General features: G+C 37.7%; 1 protein-coding gene across 4 annotated transcripts in view; it reads right to left on the bottom strand.

Moving 5' to 3' along the window:
* The window catches only part of MYO5A (myosin VA), a 187,223-nt gene that overhangs the window by 107,453 nt on the left and 62,021 nt on the right, over nucleotides 1–17,749 (bottom strand). For all 4 annotated transcript variants that reach the window (XM_033409184.2, XM_033409182.2, XM_033409186.2 and 1 more), the window contains exons 3-5: nucleotides 15,566–15,737; nucleotides 13,408–13,552; nucleotides 4,098–4,254 (exon numbers count right to left, since the gene is read on the bottom strand). In XM_033409184.2, the coding sequence (XP_033265075.1) occupies nucleotides 4,098–4,254; nucleotides 13,408–13,552; nucleotides 15,566–15,737 (474 nt within the window). The remainder of the gene's footprint in view (nucleotides 1–4,097; nucleotides 4,255–13,407; nucleotides 13,553–15,565; nucleotides 15,738–17,749) is intronic.

The following is a 17,749-nucleotide window of genomic DNA, read 5'->3' as shown; positions in this document are numbered from 1 at the left end:
AATACAAACACAAGTGATGAAAACAGTAGTAACAGAGCCATAAAAGTCAACACATTAGATTCTCTGATCAATCAAAGAAAACGTATTTTCACTCTCTGAAATATAAGACATGTATTACCTTATTCTGTTTTGGCAATCAGAACACTGCTAACTTTCAGATTAACATTATAGATTGAAAGAATAGTTGGAAGCTATTTTCCCAGCAAAACTTGATATTACAAAAAGCACAACAAAAAGTCTCCATATATTCCCATTATTTTTATTTTGTTTAGAAAATAAACGTGAAATTTTCTTTCAGCACAACATATTCTGTCAAAGAGCAGATGAAGGGTTACATGTAGTAGCAGTGGCAGCAGCAGTAATAATTACTGAGTGTTTACCAGGCACTGTCCTAAGCACTTTCCCCCAGCAACTAAGCAAGTTAGGGGAGGGTGGTCCACAGCTTCTCCTCCCTCCCAGACTCTTATCCCAACCTCCATATGTCATCCCCCTGCCCCAGTCTACTTACAGTGGGGATCAGAGTGGCCAACCTGCCAAGATAATACTACACTCTGTGAGAAGAAGAAGTGAGTAGGCCAGAGTTGAAACAGACCCTTTTGTCTTTGAGTACAAGGTATATAAACATATAGCAAAGAATGGTAGAAGGAGTAAATGAAATAGAAGTCTGAAGATCTGGGTATCACACCAGGGCCTACCACTAACTTGCCATCATTTAATCCTCTAAGGAGCATTAGTGAACCCAGGCGTAAACTGACTGGAATAGATGAGCTCTAGGGTCCCTTTCAAAAATAAAACTCTATGATTCTAAGCCTTTAACCCAATATGGAAAGAAGGTTCTGTATATAAATGATGTTTACTCATTTATTTTGTTCATTCCCCCAATTGCGCCCTCTGCCTTATAAGTACTATATTTATAACAGCCTCCCCTAATGCTATTTTCATTTCAATCAGCAAGAAACTGTTAAAGGAAAGAAGTTTTGTGGTCTTGATTTTACTACTGATTTCAGAGAAATGGTGAGTGAATTATTCTTCTTTACTAAATGGAGATGAAAATCTTCAACTACAGTTATTGAAGAGGAAGTAGAACTATTAAGACCCAGTGTGGGGCCTTCCCTGGTGGTGCAGAGGTTAAGAATCCACCTGCCAATGCAGGGGACATGGGTTTGATCCCTGGTCTGGGAAGATCCCACGTGCCGCGGAGCAACTAAGCCCGTGCGCCACAACTACTGAGCCTGCACTCTAGAGCCCGCGAGCCACAACTACTGAGCCCACGAGCCACAACTACTGAAGCCCATGTGCCTAGAACCCGTGCCCTGCAACGAGAGAAGCCAACGCAATGAGAAGCCCGTGCACCGCAACGAAGAGTAGCCCCCACTCACTGCAACTAGAGAAAGCCTGCGCACAGCAACAAAGACCCAACACAGCCAAAAATAAATTAATTAATTAAAATTAAAAAAAAAAAAAAGACCCAGTGTGCCCCCAACATCTTCCCTGTCCCCATCTTAGGATGAAAATTTCTACGAAAAAAGGATGAAAAGGAAAATGTCATAAAATTGAGTAAAAGAGAATCATTTATTTCACTGTACATTATTCGTATTTTGCAAAAGGAGTCTATGATGAGGATGAGGAGCTTGCTTTCTAAAGGATAATGTGCAAATCCCATAAGCCACTGGGCTGTGATGTTCAAGGTGTGGGATGCTCGTGATCACTGGAGACCCAGACATTCCTTTCTTGACATCACAGTAAAGGGCTCTGATATAGAGATATAATCTTTTTTTTTTTTTACATCTTTATTGGAGTATAATTGCTTTACAATGGTGTGCTAGTTTCTGCTTTATATCAAAGTGAATCTGTTATACATATACATATGTTCCCATATCTCTTCCCTCTTGCATCTCCCTCCCTCCCACCCTCCCTATCCCACCCCTCTAGGTGGTCACAAAGCACCGAGCTGATCTCCCTGTGCTATGCGGCTGCTTCCCACTAGCTATCTACCTTATGTTTGGTAGTGTATATATGTCCATGCCTCCAGAGACATAATCTTGAGGCAGGTTTAAAAGCTACAAATTTTCTAGGCCACATATTCAATATTTTACCTATATTTTCTTCCTGTAACTGGAAACCCTTTGTCACCATTCTTCAGCCCTACATTCCATTTTAATGTTTCAAGTTGGGATGCCCTCATTTGTAGCTGTTGAAAATTAGTTCTCTCTTTAACAAATTTTCTAAATCCAAATTCCTGCAGAGAAACTAAGTAATATAGTGTGAAGTAGCTAAGTATAACTACTGTCTTAAAAAATTTTTTTTTCTTAAATTTTTTTAATAAGTATAACTGCTGTCTTTATCTTTTTTTGTTCATCCTAGCAAACAGGGTAAATTCCTTATAACTGCATATTAAAAAGTAGTATCTGTAGTCATTCCAAATTTTTAATATCACTCCTACTAACACAACTCAAATCTGCGTTGTAGAAAAAACAGTATAGCTAGTTTTTGAACGAGACTATAGCAAGGTCATAAAATAGTTCATTCAACTTGACGTATTCCAGAGTTATGTTATTATATGGTCTAGGCCTAGGAGAAATGGGATTTCCTGATGTGTTCATAATCAAGACTCTGGGATCTTCTAACATTAGGGACTAAGAATGGCCTAAACTACTGCCAAATACCAAGAATTTGTTGCTATGATCAAAAACAGTCAAAATAATCGTAGAAAGCCAAGCCCTGTTGTTTTCTGAACTGAAATCAGAAACTGGCTATACAGATTATATTTTCGCAATATTAACACAAGTGGGATTCACCTCTATATCTGTAGCTTAAATTCTTTCAAAATCTTAATATTTGCTTAAAATCTTTACTACTCTTTTTTGGCATAAGCATCTGTTTTCTCCTGTCTGTGTTATTTCAGAAAACATTTCCAGTTCTCTTTCCATAGGTCACCCAGCCCAGGAGGCTCTTAACTACCCCAGCATCTCTTATTTTCTTAATCCCAAGAACAGAAGTCATGCTGCACTAGAGGGCAGCCCTGTGGGCAAGAGGTCACAGCATACTATTCTGAAGTGTCACACACAGCACTGCACACCAGGCACAATTACCTCTGGACTGATCAGTGCGAAAACCACTTGCACAACAGGTGCACCAAGCCAGTCCTAAACGCCATCTGTGTTTGGGTGACATGTAAGGCTTGACAAAGGAAAAAAACAGGAATAAAGAATGCTGACTTGGGTTTTTATTAAGAAAGGTTTGTTTCTGCGTGTCCAAAGTAATTTCTCTCCATTTATTGAGACTTATTTTCTCCATTTAATGGCAATACTTACCAAAATGTAACTTTCCTAAAATCATACTAATACACAAATAATTCTCTAATTACATATCCTAAAATACTCAAATTCTCACACAAAAAGGTCTGTTTTCTTTGGCATGAGCATGTCTACTTTGTATACATAGTCTACTTTTGAAAGGATATCCTTTCATAGATCTTCCTTTTCCAAGAATTTATATTATTGAATTTCTTTTTCTAAACTAAAGCTGTGTGATATGTTTGACAGAAACATGCAGAAAAATGCTTTCAAGACTATGATTTAAGTTTATAGTTCATATCTGGAAAAATGTAAAAACTTATAGCTAAACAGGTTGGACTAAGTACAGAAAACGAAATGCGGGCAGAGGAATAATGAAACTCATTCATGCTTGAGCATAGTGAATTCTGTATTTTAGAAAGAGCTTAAATAAGCTCAGGATTGTGGGAAAAGGAGTAATTTATACTTCCAGTACAAGGAGCAATAGATACAAGTCAATTAACTGGGAGAAAAGAAACTTTAGGAAATGAAGTGCCATTGCCAGCTACTTGGAGGCAACGATCCAATGGTAGGTTCAAAATGCAGGTTTATGGAATAAAGTAGCTTCCTCTATAGCTAGACTTTACTCAAAATGTCTACCTTACTGAATTTTTACTTTTCCTAGATCTCTCACTAACATCCAGAAAAGTATTTTCCTATTACTGGTTGAGAGATCCTAGACTTTCTGACATGTGCTGTATCAATCAATTTTTTGAGCCTGTTTCTTAATGAGAGAATATAGTAAGAACGCCATGGCCTTACCTCCATGATGGGGTTGGATGCCAACACCTTTTCCTCAACATTGGCTTCACTGGCGGAACCACTTACAGTTGCAAAGTATCGCATGGCATACTTAGCTGAAACTGTTTTTCCTGCCCCAGACTCTCCACTTACGATGATGGACTGATTTCGTTCATCTCTGTAAAACAAAGAAGAGTAACTGACAGTGCTGCCCACTTTTGAATGTGATTAACATGATTTTCTCTGTATTCTCATCAATGAGCCATGGAGAGTTCCTGCTCGTTCACACATGCAAAAATGTGGGAAGGAACCTAAGAATGACATTTCCTAATAAAAACAACTACTTATAAATTAACAATGAACAGAGAGGGAGAAGAAATATCAGGCATTAAATTAGAGAGCATCACATCTAAGGATGAATAGTCTCTGAATTTTTTGTGTGTACATATCTCAAACACACTTTATTCCTAGAGAATTATTTTGGTCTATTAGAATACTGTTGTCAACCACCTTTAGAAGAGACAGGAGTTACAGCAAACAAATTTAGAAGAAAATACTACTTAATTGAAAAAAAATTATCTACTAGCTAACTGTCCATAGTGTCTCCCACAAACTCCAGCTCTTATTAAACTACCCTCATTACCAGAGTAGAAATGGTTCATTTGTTGGCTGATTCATTCAAATATGTTAGAACTCAAAGACTACCAACTGGACTTCCCTGGTGGCGCAGTGGTTAAGAATCCGCCTGCCAATGCAGGGGACACGGGTTCGAGCCCTGGTCCGGGAAGATCCCACATGCTGCGGAGCAACGAAGCCCATGCATCACAACTACTGAGCCTGCTCTCTAGAGCCAGTGAACCACAACTACTCAGCCCACGAGCCACAACTACTGAAGACCACGTGCCTAGAGCCCGTGCTCTGCAACAAGAGAAGCCACCGCAATGAGAAGCCCGCGCATTGAAGAGTAGCCCCCGCTCGCTGCAACTAGAGAAAGCCTACGTGCAACAATGAAGACCCAATGCAGCTAAATTAATTAATTAATTAAAAAAGCAAAGACTATCTACTATTACATCTTTAATTCATTCATACAATGACTCAAAACTCTAGGTGAGGAACTTACTCATAAGACTATCATTTCTTTGAGGATGAGGACCTATGTCACCATATCGTTAATATCCAGCAACTAGTCCAGAGTCTGACACATCACAAGCGCTCAGTAAATGTGTATTGATTATAAGTAAATAAAACTTTAATAACCAACCTAGCCTAGGAATAAATCTGCTTTGGCTATGATTTCTACTGGGAAAGAAGCAGTAAACTTCTGCTTCCTGAGATGAAACCAGCAGTCAGCTTCAATCCATCAAATTAACTGAACAAGTACACAAAGGTAGTAACATTTTTGCCCTTAATTTATGGAGAGACAAGATGAGTTCAAAGGTTTTTAGGCCACAAGATTACAAGGTTATTTCACTATAGAAGACGATCTTTTAAAAGAAATTTATTTATCCAACAAACATTTAGCAAACACCTGCTACGTGCCAAACATTGTGCTAAATACTAGGGATACAAGTTTAAAAAGCCATGATCTGCATCTCAAGTGGTTGAGGGTCTAAGAGGAAAGACAAACTAATAATTAAAGATTATAATACATGGGATGGGGTACTGAGAGAAGGAAGAGGTGATCAGGGAAGGCACCCTGGAGATGATACCTCAGCAAAGTCTAGAAAGATGAGTAAGAGAAAGCAAGCAAGGGAAAAGGAAGTTAGGAAGGAAACATTCCAGGGAAAGGAGATAACATAAATGAAGGCTCAGATGCATGAGAAATTAGGAAACATCAGATAATTTAATTTGACTAGAACATGAAGTAATGACAGATAAGGTTGCAGAGGTTAACGAGAAATGGATGATAAATATCTTACATGAGATGTTAAGGAATCTGAAGTTTACCTAAAGGTCACGGAGTGTTACTGCAGGGTTTTAAACAGAAAATAAACAATCTAATTAGTAAAAATGCTCTGGCAGCAATGTGGATATGGGTGGCAGAGGTCCAGATGAAAAGATATGAAAGTCTGAACAAAGACTGTGGTGGCCATGACTGAGAGAGGCAGATGGGTTTAAGAGACACCAAAGTGATAGAATCAAAAGTACCTGCAATAAGTTTCCAAAGTAGAAAGATTTGGTTAAGATTTGGTAAAGGTTGGTTTTTCGTTGAGAAAGGGTGGTGACTGTATTATTTTACAAACTTTGAAAAATACAATAGGAGTACCCAACTCAGGTCTGATTAAGTACATTCACATCACACTACCAGCACCTCTAAGCAGCCTGTTCAGATACTCTGACTCCCATACTGTGGGGAAAATCAGGAGGACCTAGGTGACACAAGGAATGTTTAATACTTATAGTAAAGGCTTGCATGTAACCCTCATTTTTATAAAACATCCTTGAACCTCATACTATCTCATTCCCTCTTTATTTGAACTTCTAGACTCAACTGGATATTCCCACTGCCTCTGTTCATACATGCCTGATTTCAAGACAAATCACTCAAAAACAAAAAAAAACCCAAACAGTTATCATTGTGGGGCCAATGTCCCTTGTTTTCCCGTCATTTAGAATATTTTAATGTTCTCAGAATTGATGTCTTTGATACATTAATCAAGGACAGTATCATCATTCTTTGGATTCTCTTCCAAAATATAACTAGAAAAATGATCTCTTCCTAATTCCTGCATGATCAGTTCTGTCACTACACCCTGTGTGATAGCTACCTTGACAAAATTCTCCCAGCATTTCTTCCAATAATAAACAAGGTGAAGAGGCTTCCGCTAGTCTGACAAAAAGGAATTATTAGTGGGAACTGCTATCCTAAACTATACTGCCTTTGAAATACCATTTCAAGTCTTTATGACAAAATGTTACGTCAAAAAAACTGAAGCATTCATTATGTAGTAGCCCTTTCCTATACCATGGGGAAGAAGAGAACTGTTAAAGGAGAAAAGGTTGAGGATTATTCAAATGAATCACACAGATTTGTACAAATACACACATATACACATTGATGTCAAGCACATACCAGACACATTTTCTCTTCCAGGATTTACGATCCTGGATCCATATGACCAACAATTTTTAAGGGACTTTATTATTTATTACATTTCCCTGACTTCAGCAGAGGCTTCCCTTCTTCTTGAAGCCTAGTAGAGCATTCCAATATATAAATAAGTACAACTTTTCCATTACATAAATTTCTCTGAGTTGGGCTCTGGTCTTCAATCTGTCATTTACCAATTTCATGACTCTGAGCAATTGCATGCCCTCTCTGGGTCACAGTTTCCCTCATTTTTAAGATTAAATAGCATCTAAAGTCTTTCTCAATTCTAAAGTACTACAACTTAAAAGTTAAACTAACTCCGGAGTTGATTTTTCAGATGTTGGATGGGCCATAGTCTGCAGTCTAAGCCAGGTAAACTCAAGTACAATTGGAATAGGACATGCTTACAGATGCTCAGATGGGCTTGAAGGGCTGGACTTGAAATGGGCAAACATTTCTTCTCCATAGGACCCCTGAATCTGAGATGGCCAAAATCAATAAAGGGCTACAAAGAGAAAAAATGTAAATTCCATCCCCCTGCTTTTAAATTAAGAACAGGAAACAGAAATCTTTATAAAGTAAGTACAGTAGTCTTTAAAACATTTTTCAGTCATATGTGGCCACAGGAAGAAATGCCAAAAAGAGACAAGAGCAGAGACAGGTAGAAGTGGGGAGCCAACTAGAGACACAGAAGGGAGAAGGGTAATACATAATAAAGACGTGCAAAGGGAAAAACAAGAAAAGTATAATAGAGATGCGGAGAAAATAGACAAAAACACCAGGGATAAAAAATTTTTTGGTTTTAACGTGAATATCAGAGTCTACCTTACTCTATTTATTTGAGCTGTAAGCTTTAGATTGTTACATCTATGTAAATAATAATTCATTATTCTTCGAAATTTTGATTAGCTGGTCAGCCACTATTCACAATTCTTCAGGTTTCTTGTCCTTATAAGAACCTTCTTTTACTTTTGGGATGTAGATATCACTTCAAGGACCTGATAAAACCAAGTTGAGGAACAGAGATTCACCACTCTTCCTCAAGGACAGATCAATCTGGAGCATCCTAAGGATGCAGGAACTGAAAATTTATGATTTCTGGCTTGGCCAGTCCTCTCAAGGGCCCCCGCAATGATCCTAAATAGCCTGCGTACTGGGTGCCCCGAAGCAGAGGTGAACTCTTGTGGCCTGTTTCAGTCAATGTTGCTTCCAGAGGCTATAATGTGAACGAAAAGCCACTACCTAAAAATACTGCTTCATTCATTCATGCAACAAATATGTAATGAGTAGCCACAATGTGCCAAACACTTTATGAAGATAAAAGACTCTAGGGTCATAGCTTATTGAGAGAGACTGAAAAGTACAGTTTAAATACAGTGGAGTAATTACAAGAAAAGAGGTCTATCCAGGATATTATGAAAGCATGGAGAAGGGGTACAGAACTAGTGGAAGATGTGAGGAAGAGCTGTCAGGAAATGCTTTCTAGAGAAGGTGATGCCTGAATTGACTCTTATACAATAATTAGGAGAAAACTAGGTTGTATGGGGAAAAGGCAATAGGAATTAAACTATGGAGAGGTACCTGAAACCCCAGGAAATAAATTATTCAAGGATAGACTATCTACTCTGGGTTGATGAAAGAGAGAGATGTTACACTTGAGTCTATATTCCTTCTATCTATATATGTATTTGGTTTGTCCAGCCTTTCCTTAGATTATATCTAGTAAGATTCATTTCGTATCAGTTATATTATTTTATACATTTTCCTTCTGAACTTTACCCTTTAAAAATGTAATCTCTCTAGGTTATGGTGCTCATATTTTCCAAGACCATCATCTTGTCCTCTGCAAACTTAATGAGCATACTTTCCATTCACATCCAGGTTGTTAATGAGGAAACTAAGTAATGCCAGCCTCAGACCTGACTCATGCAGGACCCACTTTACTATATCCACACACCTCAATGTTGACTCTCTCATAACCATCCACTGGGTGTTGCCATGTACCTTGGTTAAGTGTACAAGCACCTAGGTCTAATTTTTAGCTTATAAGTGAACATGTTCTCATGAAACAAAATCTAGAGTTTTATTTTCTTGCAGGCACTCAATCTAATTGCTTCTCCTTTATCTGATCCCTTGCTAAAAAGGAAAATTATTAAATTAGTGTAATATAATGCTTTCTTCCAACATTGTGTATTTACTGTGATGTGGCTTTCACTTGAGACTCTAATCCTTATTTCTCTTGTTAGAGAGGTGCTAAGTTTTTCTACATTTTTATCACTTGTCAAACCTCAAGCTGCTCAGCTCTGTTTTTCCAAGATTTCTGCTCTTGATCAAAATTCCAAGAAGAAAAGATTTACACTCTAAAGTGGATACTAGACAATGAGTTCACAAGACAATGTGCAGTATCAGTTTTTAAGTATAAATATTTACCATAAGACTGTGCTGGCACACTGATGAAAGCTGTGCTAGAGAGGTAGAGAGATTATTCAGGAAATGAAAATAAGCGTTTCCTGGAGATACACCAAATTCCTGCTGAGAAGTCTGTCACATGACTATCAGATCTTCTCATGTCAATCTGATTTTCTATTCCATCAGTATAGAGCCTATGAAATTAATATAAAGATTCCATAACAAAAATAGCCAATTGTTTCTAGTTATACATATTTTTTAAATATTCTTTTCCATTATGGTTTATCATAGGGTATTGAATATAGTGCCCTGTGCTATACAGTAGGACCCTGTTTTTTATCTATCCGATATGTAAAAGCTTACAGCTGCTAACCTCAACCTCCCACTCACTCCCTCCCCCAACCCCCTCCCCCTTGGCAACCACCAGTCTGTTCTCTATGATTCTGTTTCTGTTTCATAGATAAGTTCATTTGTGTCGTATTTTAGATTCCACATATAAGTGACATCATATGGTATTTGTCTTTCTCTCAGAAATAGCCAATTTTATTTGTTTGTAACTTTTATAGACTCATATACTTACTGTACTTTATTCCTACTACAAACTTACTGGGTAGATAGTTCTCAGTAAGTCCCAAATTCATATAGTAAAGAATTCTGAAGAGGAATCATTTATCAGGAACTGAGGTGGTCTCAAAGTAAAAATTGAGTGGGATCATGAAGAATAAATAGAAACCAGGCAGATAACAGAGCATGGAGAAGGATATTCTAGGCTGAATAAAAGATACAGAAATAAAAGTATGCAATGTTAGTTAATCTGAGGGAATAGATTAATATTGTGATAATACTGTGTTAGAATAGGGTCATACAGTTGGAAGTAAGAAAATTAAACAACAAAGAAGAAAGGCTCTGTAGCCTCAGAGCTTGATTCATACCTCAGCTCCCAGATACTATTTATTAGCATGATAGTCTGAAAGTTACTTTCCTCAGTCTCCTCATTTGTAAAGCAGAGGTGATGATATCTGCTCCCAGGGGTGTAATGAAGATTAGAGGTAACATGCCTGACATCATGCTTGGCACACAGTATACCTCTAAACATGGTAGCTGCTAACTAATAGAAGTTAATTCACCTTTATATATCATACATAAAATTCCTTATCAGGTAGCATGTCTACTTGCCTAAGTAGGAATACTTGGTACCACATAGCAGGTGAGTCACAATTGGCAACAGGAGAGATTTTATAATCTATAACAGCCAGCATCCACTTGGCCAATGGACCTTAGAAGTGTGAAGCATTCAGAGTCTGCCTAAACAAATGCAAGAAGGGGCCACTCTAAGGAAAGGCCTAGCAAAAGAGTCAGGAAGAATAAAACCCGATGAGAGGCTAAAATGAACAGAAAGAGAATGCAGCCATGAGACTCCATGATGATGAAGACCGTGATGACAGTAACAGCTTATATTTAAACAGTGTTTCTCAAAGTGCTTTTTATGTTTATCATCTAATGTAATTTTCACCTCTGAAGTATGCATGATAAATATTATCTTTTCCTCATTGGGGGAAACAATAACACAGAGAGGTCAGATGGCTTATCCAAGTTTAGAATAGAGTTGGGTTGTTATACTCCACATCTCTTAGTTTCCAGAGGAAAAGTCTATACTATCCTCCTTCTGCTTTACTACAAGCTCCTTATCATAGCCTGCCCTCCACTAGAAAGAGTAAAAGACTTATGCATCAGTGCCCATGAAACTGAAAGGTAACAAGTGTGTACAACAGAATGCCTTAAATGTAAAGCTAGACCATCTAGTGCAAGTGTTCTATTTTATAGGTGATAAAACTGAGGCCCTGGGAGACCAGAAGATTTAAGCTTATATTGTTATTTACTGATGGAGCTGTGACTAGTATAGATATCTTTTCCATTACACTAAGGTTATGACTATAACTCTCTAATTTATTTCAAGAAAACTCATAAATGAAACTTAATCGATCAAATTTATTTGCTCTACCATTAACAAGGGAGGAAAAAAATACCAAATCAAAGCAATCAATATTACTTGGTTTTAAGGAAACAAAAAGAAAAAAAAAAACCCTGATGTTTTAAGGAATATAATATTGTGATTTAGTTATCAGAGAGCAGTGAGTTTCAGCATGAGAAAAGACTGGCAAGAATGTGAGGCAAGTTTATTCCTAGATACTTTATTCATAAAGACATACATATCACCTTTTTCCCCAAGATGTGGACAAAACCATCTCATTATCTAGGCCTTTGCTCCACTGTGTATCTGGGTCACGTTGTATATTTTGCTGCCATAGCTTCATTAAAAGCAATTCGGAAGAGCAATAAATAAATACAAATACAAAAATGTATATGCACAAGGTTATTTATTGTAGCACTGTTTGCAATTGCAAAATGTTGAAAACAATCTAAGTGATCATATATGGGAGAGTGGCTGAATAAATTCATAAAGTGGTGGGGAAGAAAGGAACCAACCTAAGTAACTTTGGAAACTGGCACTTTATATTACATAAGGCTAAAGACAAAATGAATTAGACGCAAATGTACTTGAGTGGTAAATTTGCTTTTCACAGGGATATGGGTTAGCATTTCTGATACAAAGAGTATTCCAGGATTGAGCAAACAAGTAAATAAACTACGGATAATGAGAGCCAGGGTTTTCAAGGTCAAAAAAAAAGTTAAAAGAAGGAAAAAGAAATCAAGAATAAAAATTGTGGTGTTGAACTAGATTTGGAGGTATCAGTGTGAACTCATGGTTTTTAATATATATATTAAATATACAAATAAGTATGTGCGTATGTGTGTAAAAAAGTGCAAAGTCTTTCCTACTTAGAGAAAGGTAAATTAAAACAACACTAGGGGCTTCTCTGGTGGCGCAGTGGTTGAGAGTCCACCTGCCGATGCAGGGGACACAGGTTCGTGCCCCGGTCCGGGAAGATCCCACATGCCACGGAGCGGCTGGGCCCGTAAGCCATGGCCGCTGAGCCTGCGTGTCCGGAGCCTGTGCTCCACAACGGGAGAGGCCACAACAGTGAGAGGCCCGCGTACCGCAAAAGAAAAAAAAACAACACTAGGATACCATTTCTCACTTGTCAGACTATTTTTCTATGCATGCACAGTTTTACATTGCATTATATCATCAAGAGTATAATCTAGTCTTGAAAATAGCTTTTTTTCTCCCATTCTCCACTCTCAAAATAGTAGGGTTCCCCGATTAACATCAAAGACATTTCCCTGATGCTGTTCAGGATCCCTGACGCCCCAGCATCTGCTAACCTTAAAATTCACACTTTCCTTGAGATTTAATTCTACCAGATACAGACAGATTTCTTTCAGCACTTAGGCCTTTTAGTTCTGGTCTGCCACTCACTAGCTGAATGACATTGGGCAAGTCACTTAATACCTACAAACCTTGATCCACTCATCTGTAAAACATAACATCTATCCTTGCATGGTCACAGAATTACAATGAGATTCCAAAGGCAGTTTTTATAAACTATATGTCCTTTTACAAATGTTAGGTTACTTTAATAATAATGCAGGCCAGGGACTTCCCTGGCAGTCCAGTGGTTAAGACTCCGCACCTCCACTGCAAGGGGTGTGGGTTAGATCCCTGGTCAGGGAACTAAGTTCCCACATGCCGCACGGCACGGCCAAAAAAAAAAAAATGCAGGCCATCTGAGACAAATCAATCAACGCTTTTTAATGAATAATTTACTAGTCGTTATTCACTGTATTTTAAAATATCTGTGACTCAGCAAAGAAGAAATTATCACATCTAATAAAAGTCATGAAATAATAAATAGCGCTTCCACCAACCTGGCCATTTGCTTGTAAGCTTCTTCAGCTACTGCAAAGATATGTGGATCCATATCGCCCATGTTCTGACCGCTGTATGCATTGATAATATCTTCTCCATAAATAGGCAGCTGCTCATAAGGATTTATAGCTACTAGGACTATACCTGGGAGAAAGGTAAAAAAAAAGCAAAAGAAGAAGTCAGTAATATCCTCAGGGGTATATCAAACTTGGTAAAGTGAGAATCATAGTTAATACTAACTCAATTTCAGTTAATACTGAACTAACAAATTGTTAAGGGTCAAAATATATCATAGCCTTTGCCTCTGAACCCATTATACCTAGTCCTAACTAAAACACCATTTATGAACTAGACTAGGTGATTTAAAATAATAAAAACGGTGGCAATGTTGAAAGGACTTTAAATATTTTTGTAATATTTAAACCAAAAATTCCACTTCTAGAAATTTATCCAAATGAAATAATCATAGATTCACATAAAGGTTTTTTTTTGAAATAAAGATGTTTATCATAATGTTATTCATAACAGTGAAAAGTGGAAACAAAGTATATAATAAAGGGAGAGTGGTTTATGTACGGCACAGGGAACTATATTCAATATCCTGTGATAAACCTTAATGCAAAAGGATGAAAAAAATATATATATATGTACAACTGAGTCACTTCACTGTATAGCAAAAACTAAACACAATATTGTGAATCAACTATACTTCAATAAAAGTTTTTTTAAAAAGGGAGAGTGGTTTAATACGTATTATTATATCCATGTAACAGACTATTGAGCTACCACCACAAATCATGTTTATAAAAAATATTGTGTCATAGGAAAACATGACACAAAACTATATATAGACTGATTCCAATTTTATATCTATTTATACTCTCTCACATATACACACAGGATATAAGACAACATAATACTGGTTATTTTTCAGTGGTAATTACATGTAATTCTTTTTCATTTTTTATACTTTTTTTGGTATTTCCTTAAATTTTACAGCAAGTATATATTAACTTAAAGTCATTCATTCAACAAATATTTGACTACAGCTAGCTTTCAAGTCATTACTAAGTGCTATATTTATAACAGTAAACAAACAAAAAGACAAATCTAAATGGAGTATAACCTTTAAAAATTGTGGGGACTTCCCTGGTGGCGCAGTGGTTAAGAATCCACCTGCAAATGCCGGGGACACGGGTTCCATCCCTGGTCCGGAAAGATCCCACATGCCGTGGAGCAACTAAGCCTATGGGCCACAACTACTGAGCCTGTGCTCTACAGCCTGTAAGCCACAACAACTGAGCCCATGGGCCACAACTACTGAAGCCCTTGTGCCTCGAGTCTGTGTTCTGCATGAAGAGAAGCCACCACAATGAGAAGCCCGCACACCACAACAAAGAGTAGCCCCTGTTCGCCACAACTGGAGAAAGCCCATGTCAGCAACAAAGACCCAACGCAGCCAAAAAAAAGCAAAACAAAACAAAAAGTGTATCACTGTACTGTACACCTGTAAGTTATTTAACATTGTACATCAATTATATTTCAATAAAAAATTTTTTAACAAAAGGAAAAAATTTTGCCCTTATGAACCTTATATTCTAGAGGGAAATTCAGACAATAAAATAAGTAAGAAAAATACATATCATAGGTTAGACAGTAGTAAGGAAAAGGGGGGAAAATTAAACAGAGAAGGAAGATAGACAACTAGGAGAAGAAAAGATAGGGCGGACAGGAAAGGCTTCACTGAGAAGGTAGCAAATGTGCAAGAAAAAAATAAGTTGAAGAAAAATGAAAATTGAGAAAAAGAAATATTCAGTTAATAGGTAGGGAAGAAAAGAGCAAATATCAAGGATATAAAAGGTATAAATTCTTTTAAGAAGAAAATATACCTGTTCTTTTCCAAAACAGGAGCGTAATGAAGAAATGCTGAGTGCTGAGTTGGGTACACCAAGCAGAGACTTAGAAGGAAATGAATGGAAATCCCAGACCTGGGTCTCAGCAGAGAATGATTAGTGAAAGAAGGATAAGAAGTCAGTAGAGAAAGAAGAGCTGGGGACATGGGAGAAAATAAGAATTGTCCCCATGCACAATATTTCCATGGCCCTATCCATTAGAGAAAAGAATTCACAGTTCACTCAGACAGCAACGCACACTCACCACAATATGTATAAATAAGTTTGGAATCAATAAAGCGGACTCTGAGATTGTGGAGTACAGCAGGCTCGTGAAGATAGCTGAGGGCTGTGAGGTCATTTTCACCCACAAGTATGTCAGGGTTTCTTAAGTGAGGCAGCTCCTTCGTCTTTGGATCTAGACGATATTCCAAATCCTGAAAATGCACAAGATATAGCATCTGGATAACTAATGACAATAAACCCAAAACAGGCACATACATTTTGCTTATTTCCTATTCCTGATTTGCTTCTCAGCTATTAAATGCATTCTTTTCCTGGCACCTTCCAAAACCACAGAAACTGGTGGAAATGGCAAAAAAAATAAGGAGAGTCTTTGTTTTCACTAGATGTATTAACTCATATTAACAATTTTTGATAATACACTTTGAAAAATCAAAGCCTAGAATTTTTTTTACCTAGTTACTAGACCAGAGTTTTTAATCTTTAGTTAAATAAGCTTTTTATTTTTCCTCTTCACCTATTATAAATGACAGACAGCATAAGAGAGTGGTAAGAGCTTGGCTCTAGAGCCAGATCAACCCAGGTTCAAATCCTAAAACTGGTACTTACTCCTTTTGTGGTCTTGGGTATATTATTTAACCTAAATCTTTCATTTGTAAAATGGGCATAATGGAAATAGCTCATAGGGGTGTGGTAAAAATTAAGTGAGACAGTGCCTGGTATGTGCTAAGTACTTGGGAACTCCTGAACCCTGAGAGGTCCAAGAATCCCCTAAAATTAGGTGTTAACACTTTGTGTGTATGAACATATGTGTAAATATACACATATATGTGTATTTTTTAAAAAACACAGTCCATGGTTTTTATTCAACTTTTAATGAGGTGCTTGGGCCCCCAAATTAAGAAGTACTACTCACTTTAAAGCCAAGGGACTATGGCTTTATGGCAAAGCCAAGCATGGAGATTGTTACTCAACTACATATTAAGGACAAACAACACACGACACATGAAAAGGAAAAAAAATGGCAATATAACTGCAGAGAGGGACAAGCTGATTTTGTAAAAAGACTTTTGTTAATACTTTTGTTAATACTAAAGAGATATATAGAGGTCAAATGTTCAAATCAGGTTGGAATGACTGCAAAATGGGGAGGAAATTTTTACAATCTGCCCCTCGACCTCTCTCTGCCTGTTTATTAGGGTATAATAATAAAACTTTTCCAAAGCAGACTGGTCCTTGCATTGGCTCCTGCCATACAAAAAAGCCACTTCTGGCTGTGTGATCTCAGGTAGACTGCTTAATGTCTTGGCTTCCTTATTTGGAAAATGGTTATAATACCACCTGTGAACCCACAGGATTGCTGTGACAATTAACATAAGAAAATACAGGGACTCCCCTGGTGGTCCAGTGGTTAAGACTCTGCCCTTCCACTGCAGGGGGCACGGGTTCAATCCCTGGTTGGGGAACTAAGATCCCACATGCACAGCCAAAAAAGAAGAAGAAAATATAGCCTAAGGTACCTAACGTCGTGCCTCACAGAGTGGATGATCAATGAATGTTGAGTAAATTAATTCCTTAGTTAGCAGTCAAGGCCCTCAATTCTTCCCTGCCTTCTTTCTGAATAAACTCCTTGTCTCTGTTTTGCTCTCCTAAAATTCATCCTCCATGCTGCCAACAGTGAGTCCTTTCTAAAACACAAACCTGGCACCCTTCTTCTGTTTAAAAACACTACAATCACTCCCTATAGCACACCAGTTGAAGTCCAAGAGTTTCAGCATGAACACCAGGCCCTCTGTGATCTGGTTCCCACCTCCATCCTCTTGCCAGTCCTGTACCCTCACTTCACATCCTAACAACATGGAACTTGCGCAGTTCCCCAAACACACATCACTGTACAAGCCTCCCTGCCTTTGTCCATGCTTTTCTAGATCCCTGAAATGCACTCCTCCTTGTCTACTCATTCTTTAGACAATGCCTCTCTGACCCTTAACCTTCACCAGTCCCTCTGGCCACGACCCACTCTGTTCTATTTTTGTTTCTTGTTTATATTTATTATATCATGTGTCACACTATTCATAAGTAAATGTACTTTTCCTACCTGACATTAATGTCAGAGAGCATATCTTTTGCCACCTCTTAACATGGTCTATAGCAGGTACCTTAACACACAAGCCTTGAATTAGTACACACACCTTTCTAAATCTCG

This window comes from Orcinus orca, chromosome 2 (genome assembly GCF_937001465.1).
Source record: "Orcinus orca chromosome 2, mOrcOrc1.1, whole genome shotgun sequence".
Classification (NCBI taxonomy): domain Eukaryota; kingdom Metazoa; phylum Chordata; class Mammalia; order Artiodactyla; family Delphinidae; genus Orcinus; species Orcinus orca.
Note: the sequence above shows the minus strand (reverse complement) of the source record. Positions and strands in the feature narration are given on the sequence as shown.